Source organism: Chenopodium album, chromosome 27 (genome assembly GCF_948465745.1).
Source record: "Chenopodium album chromosome 27, dcCheAlbu1.1, whole genome shotgun sequence".
NCBI lineage: Eukaryota > Viridiplantae > Streptophyta > Magnoliopsida > Caryophyllales > Amaranthaceae > Chenopodium > Chenopodium album.
Window position 1 is genome coordinate 24822875 of NC_137860.1, and position 12015 is coordinate 24834889.

At 31.4% G+C, this 12015-nt stretch overlaps 1 protein-coding gene and 1 long non-coding RNA gene across 2 annotated transcripts; both read right to left on the minus strand.

Moving 5' to 3' along the window:
• Positions 1–581: 581 nt before the first annotated feature.
• On the minus strand, positions 582–1762 carry LOC145619118 (uncharacterized). The gene is made up of 4 exons (XR_014108092.1): positions 1665–1762; positions 1187–1213; positions 1025–1086; positions 582–732 (listed from the first exon to the last, which is right to left on the minus strand). It is a non-coding gene; the product is annotated as an uncharacterized LOC145619118 (long non-coding RNA).
• Positions 1763–3815: 2053 nt separating this feature from the next.
• Positions 3816–5348, minus strand: LOC145621301 (uncharacterized protein At4g22758-like). Its single transcript, XM_081676044.1, has 2 exons — positions 4587–5348; positions 3816–4215 (listed from the first exon to the last, which is right to left on the minus strand). Exons 1-2 carry the CDS (start codon positions 4987–4989, stop codon positions 4043–4045), a joined length of 576 nt encoding a protein of 191 aa, XP_081532170.1. The 5' UTR covers positions 4990–5348; the 3' UTR covers positions 3816–4042.
• Positions 5349–12015: the final 6667 nt, after the last annotated feature.

Genomic DNA, 12015 nt, shown 5'->3' on the forward strand with positions numbered 1-12015 from the left:
CCCCCCACCTCACCGCACCCCTCCCCGAAACCACCAGCCGCGTCGCACCACCACCCCTAGCCACCGGAACCCTTCCCCTCCCTTTCCCGCAACCGCCTCGCCCCCAAAAACCACCAAACCCAAAGTTGTTATGGTCAATCGGGTTGATAGCCACCTGCATCACATAATGATTGCTTCCAATGAAGGTTCGAGTACAAACCCAGTCGTTCTCCCAATCCCAAAGCTTGATTTGTTTGTCATCGGACGCGGAGATCACATATGGAAGAGTGGGATGAACAACAGTACAATGTGCCTCACATAATCATCATGCGCTATAAACTCCTTCACCTTCTCTATACACACGGATCATTTTGTCATCGCTTCCTATTACTATCCAATCCTTTTGTGCTACAAATATTGCTGATCTCACTGTTATAATTAACACATTGCTACTTTATTAACAAGAGATAAAATATATAGAGTACCAAATAAAAGTTTGATACACCCGGGTATATATAATAGACTCTTGGGGAAAATCAATGACATGCCTGGTACATTGGTAGCAACCTCGAATGATTTCTCCATGCTCTGATAGAAAAAAGATCAGAAATATAATAAATAAGTTGTAAATGTCAAACAGAAAGTAAAATAGCAAAAGAATTAATATTAATTAAATGATACATCTCGATTATTATTACCTTTGACTGATAGTTCCAGATTTGGACTGTTCCTGAGTAAAGACCAACCAAGATCCTGCATATTTTAGGGAATTATGATTTATTCTTTTAAGTAGGAAGATGTATTTTAGTTTCTATCTATATATTTACTGATAAGTGATAATGTAACAATTAGTCAATGCCTTATTAACATGCTATGTATAATGATTTTATTTATGGAGTTCCAAAAAAAATCATTTGCCCTTTATATGCATTTTTATAAAGGCTAAATAAATAAATAGTTTGTTTTGTTGATTAAATGAAAATATGGTGAACTATACAGAGTACACAAGTTTATATGAAAGGTTGAAAATCGTTCATTAAATTACCATGGCTGCACTGGATGAAGGTCCAATGACTTTACTCTAGCAGATTTTTGAGTGAATTCAGCCTGAAAATAGCAAAATTGCAATAAGACTTGTGAATTTCTAAAAATAGAGATTATGACAATTTAAATTGATTTTGTGGAAATTAAAAGATGTAAAGGTGACCTGGAATTCATTGGTGTTGATGAGAGACTGCAATAATCAATGAAAAATACATATGTAGTTAGATTAAAGGCACAAATGTATATCAATATAAGAATTTCATTTAATTTTGACTCAGAAGAAACATACACATAAGAATTTGTTTGAAGTAAAAGTTTCATTTAATTTTGACTAAACTTACACATAAACATAAACATAGACATAGTAAATGGTTCTTATTAGAACATAATATAATAAAAAAAAAAAAAAAAAAAATTGACCAAAACTTGATCTTCTAATTAAAGAGTTTAAATTCTTTTTAAAAAAATAAAAAATAAAAAAAATAATTAAAGAGTTCTAATAAGACTTACTATTCTCCATCCAAAACCGAAAAAAAGCCTAAGGAATAAGACTGCATAGTAGGTGACCATATTATTTTATTTCTTCTTAAATTAAATAAAAAAAAAAACGCACAAAATGATTTAAATACATATTAAATTACCATTTTGATTTCTTGAATGTGGAAATAAACTTAAAAAATCTTCTTTTGAGTTCACAATTTTGTAGAAGAAATGAAAAATAATAGACAAAATGTATTGCATGAATTTGCAACAAAGTAAGATGGGTATTTATACTATATTTGTCACGACAACAAGAACAAGGAGTTTTAAAAAAATAAGGTTACTAATTAATGTCATCATCAAATATACTTTAAACCGTTGAATTAGTTTTTTGTAAAAATGAAGGGTGGATATTCAAGTGTGTAATGGAGTCTTGTTGAATAAATGTGCCACCGCTAATAAAAGAAAAGTCGTTTTAGGCTCCTTTGATACTGTATATCTTATCTTAAATGTGCCTCAAACTATGCACATTGGGCCTAGTTTTACTTTTAGCCTTGTCCAATAGCCCACCAAATGTGAATATACATAATACTCTGATCCATACATCATAAACATTCATTTTTTTTCTTTTTAGCAAGGATGAAACAAACAGCTTGATTAATATGCAAAAACGCTAACAAACTCATTGCATCTATTATACTTAGACAAACTTTTAAATAAAACGGATGTTCAGTAAATTACTGACCATCCGTTATAAAGTGACATTAAAATACGCAAAAGTTACACAAAAATGCACAAAAGTTGTTCTGACATATATAAGAGTTATTATGCTTAATTGATAAATTTGACAAAAGTGACAACAAATTTGACAAAAATGACACTAAATTTGACAAAAGTGAACCCGTTGTTCAGTAAATTACTGAAAATCGGGTGTATACAAAACTTTGCCTTATACTTATACACAACCAGTTCATTAGTTCAAGGATATGGACTCGAGTACAATTACGATAAATAAGGCAGGCACTACTCACTACATATGACTGGGTTTGAAATTTCGAATGCTTGATAACAATATGAGGGTAATTTATAGAGATGCCAATTGAGCTTGATGCTTGATTACCATCACAACAAGGGGCGAGTAGAGGGCTAATTAAGTAGAAACCTTGTTGAGCTAGTCTTCTTGTATAAAAGAATTGAACTTAGATGGAAGGTGTGGGATGAGAGAGCTTTCATAGTCTACCAAAAAAAGACTCGCTATTAATAACGAGATATGATACTAGCCAAAACGAGCAATTCTAATGACCTAAAGTCATAAGGGGAGTTTGGGATTATTGGCTCATTGGAACATCATTGGAACAGCCAATGTCACTTGCACTGGCTCTTGATTAGGTACTCCTTGTCTCTCGGTTTTTGAAATTAAAGACTCAACTACGTCAGAATGAAAAGAGTACTATGAATTGAACCTCCAAGATTCCTGCCAAAAGAGCCTCATTTTTATTACTCATCATTCCGTCTCTAAATTAGAAGTCTATATCTCTTTATTATGTGAATAAAAAATATTAAAAATAGGCTTCTAATAAAGGGACGGAGAGAGTAGTGTTTTTCAAACCAATGCAATGGCGGTAGTTGACACCACTGCGAACATATAACCATGATCAATTCTAGGATACTTCTCTACCATCCCCTTTGCTTCATAAAAGTATCCACTCAGAGAAATTTAGGTCCCCGCTTCCTTCTTCGGAAGGGCACTTGGAAGTGATAGAGAAAGTTAAGAGATTTTTACTAACACACGTTTATAATTGAAAGGATCTAAACCTCTTATGAGTTATGATAATTGATAACAATGTAATTTCCAACCAACTAAACCAAACTTTGTTTTTCGCATATTACATGCTACTCTATACATAATCATAATACTGTAGTTTTGTATCTAATATTTTCTACATTAGTGTCTGTTCAGATTGACTGGACTGAACTTAACTTAACTGATTATAGCTGAACTAAACTGAATATTTTATAAGAAAAGTAAATTAAGAACTAAACTGAACTTATTGAAACTGAACTGAACTGAAAATAATCTGAAGAGAACAGACCCTTAATTAATAGCGATCACAACCAATGAAACATAATACGAGTAAGAAATAATAAAACCCATGTTTATCCTTTCCACATACTAAGGATATTACTTCAGCAACTACTCTATTAAACAAGCAACTTGCCAACAAACAAATTGACAATTTGTTTAAGCAATTCTCCAGATTCAGAGTATATTCAAAGGACAGTAACATCCATACATTCAGATAAGACTAACATTCTAGCTAATTTTTTTTTTTTATGATTAATTTTTGGTGTAGGAATCTAACTGTACAAACTAATATTTTAAGATTCAACAACAAATCTTTGAGAATAAAATTAAAATCTAAATAATATACTAGTCCAAATTTCTTTCACATAATATTGGACCACCACCTTAAACAAGATTCTGGCTAGAAAATTTTCTTCATAACCAAATATCTCAATTTTTTTCTTCTTTTTTTTTTCAGAATAAGAAACTAATGAACTTGAGCCAAGGAGGGCAAGGAGAAGCAAGTTTAGTAGCTTGATCAGCCTGTTTTGCACAAGACGACGCCGTTTCCGCCACCTCTTTCCTCCTTTTGCATAGGAAGAAGTTTCTTGACCCTAACTCTGCAATCTTCTCTTCCCTATCCAAACCTGAAATCCACCAATTTAAATTTCATCAATTAACCTTCCAATCATCGATTAATAACGATACAACATAATTTGAACTAGTAATACGACAAGTAAGATGACACTATATGATCATATCAATCATAGACTAGAATATTGTCTAATACTTTCACAGTTTTAGTTGTCACGTCAATAGTATAACTTAAACGAGTACCAATAAACAAATCCGAGCAGACTAATAATAAATTAATAATAAAATTAGTTCAATAATTTGAAAGATTCTGACAGAGAAAATCGCATCAACAGAACAATTAAACCAACAAATCAGGAAAAATAACAACGGAATCTTATAAGAAATTAAAATAATAATAAAAATAAAGGAGAGAGAAAATTACTTTCAAGGCTAAACTGAGAATAATGGAGGTCAAAATCATCAACAATGGCGGAAGAAAGAACAGGACGACGACCTTCTTTAACATACTGTTTAAGAGTAGCAGCAATCAAATCTTTAACAGTAAATTCCGGACTAATAATAACCTGAACAGTACCAACACTTCCTTGAATCGTCACATTCAACAACACTTTCGTCAATTTCTTCGGCTTAACCTCCTCATTCGCCGGAGATTCGCCGGAAAATTGCATCGCCGATTTTGATTTCAAATCCGACACCGTTTTAGGTCGCCGGAGTTTCTCCGCCGCCGGTGAAACACCGGTGGTTCTACCGTTGAACGACATCGATCTCTCGGAAACCCTAGGAGAAAACAATATGCCGTTCCTGCTCGAATTTGGGGACGGCATATTGAAGAGTAAGAAAAATAATTTTTTCAGTCCGGACTGGTTTTTGAACACCCCTAGTAATGGTTAAAGCCTTGCGAGTTTACAAGTTTACGTAGCCGACCCCACCAATAGGATTAAGGTATTCGAGCAGAAGAAGCCTTACGGGTTTAAATTAGATTAGCGTAGGCGGCGGTAACGGTGGTAGCGGTGGCGAGGGAAGCCGAAAGCGGTGATAGAAGAGCGGAGGCTCTTAGACGAGTAATTAGCAGCATAAACTATCATAAGTCATTTAATTTGTTACACAATTAAGAGTAGTAATCAAAAAATTTAATGTGTTTTATTTTTTAAAGGGAGAATATTATTTGGAGTGATGACGGCAAGGAATGAGGGAGGGGGTGATTTATAGTGAGGGAGGAGAGAGAATGTGAGGAAGGTAATGATGGTCCAATCATGATAATTTTAAGGATATGGTTGATTGGTGTTTATTTTCTTTAATTAATTGTTTTTTTTTTTTTTTTTTGAAAGGTTTAATTAATTGTTGGGAAATGGGGATGTTGGGAATTATAATTACTTAATTAATTAGGGGTTATAAAAATGAAATTATTATGATTCCTTCAGATTATAAAATGAAATAATGAAGGGTGGGTCCCTAGTAAGTGAACATGCCCGGGTGAGCTCCGGCTCTGCGCACCTGCTCACACCTTTATAAGTTGGTAGCTTGATAATTTGTGGCTCATTTTAATGCTGTTTTTAAGTTAAAAGATGCAGTTACTACATCTATTTTTTGACGGCTCTTTTCTCTAATATAGTGTAATACTTTCTCAGTTTCTTTATAATTGCAACACTTCCCTAAAATGGAAATATCACAACTGTTGCAATACACTATAAAAGGAAGGTTTTATAGTGGAAATTGTACTATTACTTTTATTTAAAGCACATGGCCTACTTGATTATACTCCTAATAACCTTTTAATCCCATTTTAAGAGTATTATATCATGAGAGGTCCACTTTTCTTAAATACCATGATAAAGTGTGTATTGCAATTAAAAAGCAACGGAGGAAGTATGTTACGAGCAGTAAAAATAATACTCCCTCCGTCCCCTTTTGATAGTCCCTTATGGACATTTTTCACGGGAATTAATAAACACAAATAAGAATAGTAAAAGTACATTGAAAAAGTAAATTGACATTGGGTATGCAAAAAAGTAGAGAGAGAAAGTAATAAAAGTACATGGGAAAATAAAATTTACATGGAAAATATAACTTTGCACAAGTATTGTTGCAAATTGGAGAGAAATTTGGTAAAAAAATTAATATTAATAGTTGTTGAAAAAAACAAATGGGGTGAACATTTTGGGATTAAGGGCCTGTTCTCATTGACTGAACTCAGCTGAACTGAACTGAACTGAACTGAAATGAATATTTTATAAGAGAAGGAAATTAGGAGCTGAACTGAACTGAACTGAACTGAACTGAACTGAACTGAACTGAACTGAATTTCAATGTAAGAGAACATGTCCTAAAATTTGCCCATAAGGGACTATTAAAAGGGGACGGAGGTAGTAAAATGTTTGATGGTATGATGGTATGAATTTATATATTATGACAAATCCAATAATATATTATACTCTGTATAATAATATTTAATAATTATACATTTGTTAGATCAACGCGTTTTGTATGTGTTGCCGTGATCACTTGTAAAAACAACAAATCTAAAAACTATTACTAAAACAAAACATGCCGACATCATCAAAAGACACATGTCAATTTCTTATTAAAAATTTTCCTGCCTAAACTATTTTTGACATCTTCCTTTTTTTTCCTTTATCTTTTCCCTCATATATTCCAAACTAAATAAATACAATAGTACTTCTTTGAAAATTAATTAATGAGATTATGATTACAATTTTTTCGAAAATAAAATGACAACTATTTAAACAAATAATAGCTACTTAATCCGGGCAATGCACGGGGACTAAACTACTTAACCATATAACATATTCCGAGTAACCCTTATAATACTGAGCGAGTAACCCCGCCTTGTAATACGGGCCAACAGTGACGGATCCAGGATCTTACGAGTGATGTGCCATCGTCATCCATCGATCGCATACCAGTCAATATGCATGAATATTCAAAAGTTAATAATTCATTAATAAAAAGTCATTCCAAAAGTATTCATATTACAACCAAATAGTTAATTTTTTTAAAAATTACTTTTATTTCTACGAGTTTCATGTTTTGATATCAATCTATAATATCATTCTTGTCAACATTCAAAAACATATCTTTCTCTATGTAAGTAATCAAGAAATCATTCAGCATTTGATCTCCCATGCTATTACACAGCAGAAGGTATTGTGTGAGACCAAACTCACCGTGAGTCAAGTTGATAGTAACAACATTAGATATTAAAATTTTAATATCATATTAATACTTTCTATATGATGTTAATACTTTAATTAATATTAATATATGATAAATTAACATTTTAATATCTGATATGAGTACTTTAATATCTGATATATTCACACTTTCATATGTAACAAACATTAATACTTTGATTTCTTTCACAATATACCATTGAGTAATTCGTTCATTCGTCATCATATATATACCCATTTTCAAATTCACCTTATGCTCTTGAGTTTAACAAAAATATCACCAAATGCCCAGATGACTAATGGATGTTAACTCCGTTAGTCATTAAGGCTAATTATGCCACGTGATAGCATCTGATTGATTCTCTTTTAAATAATTTAAATTTTAAAATATTTGTTTTTTCATTATTAAAATATATAAAAATAAATAAAAAAAAAACCCACCCACCACGCCCCTCCACCAAGCCACCCCCAACCCCGCCACATAGCCCAACCCTCGCTAGCGCCCAATTCCCCCCGAATTCCTGTGCTGACGCCACCCCGACCCAATCCCGCTCCCGTCACCCATTCTAGCTCTTTCCCTAAGCTGCCATCCTCTCACCTTAACTCTGGTCCCTCTAAAAGCCCTCCTTCCCCACCCACGAGGCGCCCAAACCCCCCTCCCCTGCGCTGATGAACCCAATTCACCTTCCCTATGTCATCTCCACCCAATCCCCCCCACCCCCTTTGACGAACCACCACCCCGAAACCTTAAACCCCAAAATCAAAATGTCTAGGGTTTTGAATTTGGGTTTTAGGATTTTGATTTTCCGAGTTAGGGTGGCGACCATTTTCCTTATAAGGAAAGGGAGAGGAGGCGTTCGGGTGGTGTAAGGTCTTTTTTAGGTGGGGAGCTAGGGCTGGTGGCTAGCTTTAGATTATAAGAGTTTTGGGTGGAAGGAGGGGGAATTCAAGGTGGGTTAGTAGTTTATAGAATGGGCGGCACCGGCGCAAGGTAGGGGGGGATGGCGCCAGCGTGGGGGAGGGGAGGGGCGCTAGTAAGGGGGAGCCAGCCTGGGCTGGGGCGAGGAAGGGTGATATTTTTTTTTTATTATTATTACTTTTTTTTTTTAATGTTTTTTAAATTTTTTTTAATTAATTTATTAAATAAGAACTAATAAGAGGTGGTGGCACACTTAACTTACATGACTAACAGAGTTAACAAAAATGGCATTTGGTGACATGTTCATTAAACTTATGAGTATATTGTGAATTTGAAAATTCTGATGGGCATATTGTGAATTAAGTAATAACTCAGAAGTATATCGTAAAAAAACCGGAAACAAAACCATAATCGATGTTTTAATATATTACTTGTATATACTAGTATGTATATCATAAGATTTATAACAAACTAACAATAATATGGTAATCTTAACACAAAACAAATAAGAAAAATAAAACCTTTTGTTAAATCAAAGCTTAACATTAAGCACTCTCGCTTATACGAAATAAGACCCTCTTCACTCTACCTTAAAAAAATATTAAGTAAAAATAATTTTAGTTCAGTAAAAATCAGTTTTAATCAGTAAAAATAATTTAAGTTCAGTAAAAATAAGTTTAGTAAAAATAAATCCAGTAAAAATTATTTCAGTTCTGCAAAAATAATTTCAGTTCAGTAAAAATAATTTCAGTTCGGCAAAATTAATTTCAGCAAAATTAATTTAAGTTCATGTACATTGATGCTTTTTTTACTATGATTTTCTTTATGTAAATTTTTTCCATATATTGCAAAATATTGTGGTACAAGATTTTTTTTTTTTTTATACTTCACATATATTTTTTATGCATCACTTTTGTCTACACTTTTATCACATACTAGGTTAGTTCCCGTGCCTTGCACGGAAATTTTCAATAATCATTTTAAAACTATCATTATAATTTATAATTAGTTTTTTATAAAATCTAAAAATAGAGTTGACAAATTTTGATCAAAATAAAGGATTACAAATATAAAATGATGTAAAAAGTTATCAAACTTATATTAAGAATGTTTTTTTTATTATAGCTATATAAATATTTTGCGTTAAAGATATGTCAAATCTTTTTTATTTTAAGTAATTATATTGTATAAATTTAGAGAGCTATATTTGTATAAGATTTGTTCCTTAAAATATTAAAAAAAAAAAAAAAAAAAAAACTAAGGACACACCAGGAGATGACACGTGTCATTGCTGGTGTGTCTTTTAGTATATATTCGTATATTAATGATATAAAGTTATAAAATATAATTTTTTTTTTTTACTTTTTATTATTATTATTATTATTATTATTATTATTATTATTATTATTATTATTTTTTATCAAGTATAAGATATTATGTCTTATTGATAATATTGTAGTCGGTTATATTTGGTAAACAAGTACTATTTTTTATAAATTTATCGTAATAGGATACCTAATATCACATACAACATACAACTATATGTAATAAATCAAATATATCAAATACAATTTCCCATAATTTTCCTAATAAAGTCTCTATACTGCTATACATAGAGATATACAATGACTATCCAAGCTAGTAATCTTTTTATGGTTCATCATGGGTCCAAACTTCAAAGATTGAAGGCAAATACTACCTCTGTTAAATGTTATGTGCAACTTTGGAATATTTTATATCTCACAAATAATACCCCAAAGTTGCACATAACTATTAACGGAGGTAGTATATAAATGTACGCACTCAGATCACTTCTCCAGCTGATTAATAAGGCTCCAAGTTCCATCAAAAGCATTTTTAGATCATGGATATTATTATATACGGACAAATGGACAATTCTTTGCAAAATTCTTAAATTGTCCATATACATTATCGTTATAGGCCAACCATATACGAAATTATGTAAATTTATATGGTTGGCATAATATATCATCGTGATATATATATGCCAACTATATACATTATAAAAATAGATTATTTAAATTAGTAGAAATAATATTTAAATCAGTAAAAATAAGTTCTGTTTAGTAAAAATGATTTCAGTAAAATTAGTTTTAATTAGTAAAAATAATTTCAATTCAATAAAAATAATTTTAATTCAGGAAAATTAAGGTGAAGTAGTGAACGAGCCTAATTAACACATAAGAAATAATTAAGCCTCTAAAAAAGGTAGAACTACTCGTTATTATTGCTATTTATTACAATTAGGCAATTATTAATTGTCAATATCAAAATGAAATATATGAGCCTGTCAAAAAAAAAAAAAAAAAAAAAAAGAAATATATGAGGTCGTATTTCTTGTCTTTTTCTCCCATTATTCTTAAGTCCTAAACTCTCATACTTCACTTTCATAATACTACGCGTAACAAGTGTCGATATCATTGTGGCGGAGTAATGCTGATGCATATTTTTTTTTTTTTTTTTTTTTTGAATGAAAAAGGGGCATTCATTAAGTTAGGCTAAAAGAGTTTTGGCTTCCTATTGGAGAGCCCAAAATTACAGACTGGGGAATACATTCAGTACCAATGTTTGCAATGTCATCATCTAAGGCTTTAATACATATAATCGGAGGAACTGATATATTACATAACTGATGCTTATGAACGCGACAAATTTATACTAAATATTTAATCATTGTTTATACCCTATAATCTACACTTGGACGGTGGATATTAATCTTCCTGGTATTTTGAGTAATCTCATTCTAAGTTTCTATGCCAACGTAAATGTTTTGATTTCAAACTATATTATATAGGAATATTTATTAGGATATACTCCCTCCGTCTTAAAATGATAGTCGGCCTATGTTTAATCCTAAATTGATAGTCCCATTTGCTTTTTTCAAGTACCATTAATATTAATTTTTTTTTTATCAAATTTACCTCCAATTGCAACAATATTTGTGCAAATTTAACTTTTGCATGTAAATTTTGTTTTTCAATGTACTTTTATTACTTTTTCTCTCTACTATTTTACATATCCAATGTAAATTTATCTTTTTAATGTAATTTTATTACTTTTATTTAAGTTTCTTAATTCCCGTGATTTTTGGCCATAGAGGACGGAAGGAGTATGTATTACGAAGTACAGTACTATGTATAAAAAATACTCTACCTATAAGACTAGCGGTTTAAAAACTAAAATTTCGAGATAAATATAATAAGATTCTATAGAAATATTGAAAAGTAGATAAAATAATATAATACATTTACAATTTTATTAAGATTCATAATCCAAATTTAAATAATTATATAAAAAAAAGGAGTCTTCTCAATCTCTAATGCCTATATACAACCAAAGCAATAAAAAAGACAGATCGATAGAGAACCGACTGCTCTTTGATAAACTATACGAAGTATATGATAAATGAATTTAGAGCCTCAAATAAAATCGTTAAACTACCCTCACTCCGATTTTTCACCGGTGATGTTCCCTATAATGACCAATTCTAAATGTTACATTTAGCACAACTCATCAATGGAACGAGTGAAAAAAGAATGAATAGAACTTTAACGAGCAATGGAAATATCAAACATGTACTCGTATGCAACATTCAAAACCCTTTTTCCGCACAAAATACACGGCTATGAAAAATATGCGTGTTTGGTACGTGGAATACTGGAATGGAAATTTTGGGAATAACACGGATATGTTGTTAGAAATCCATACATATAAGAATA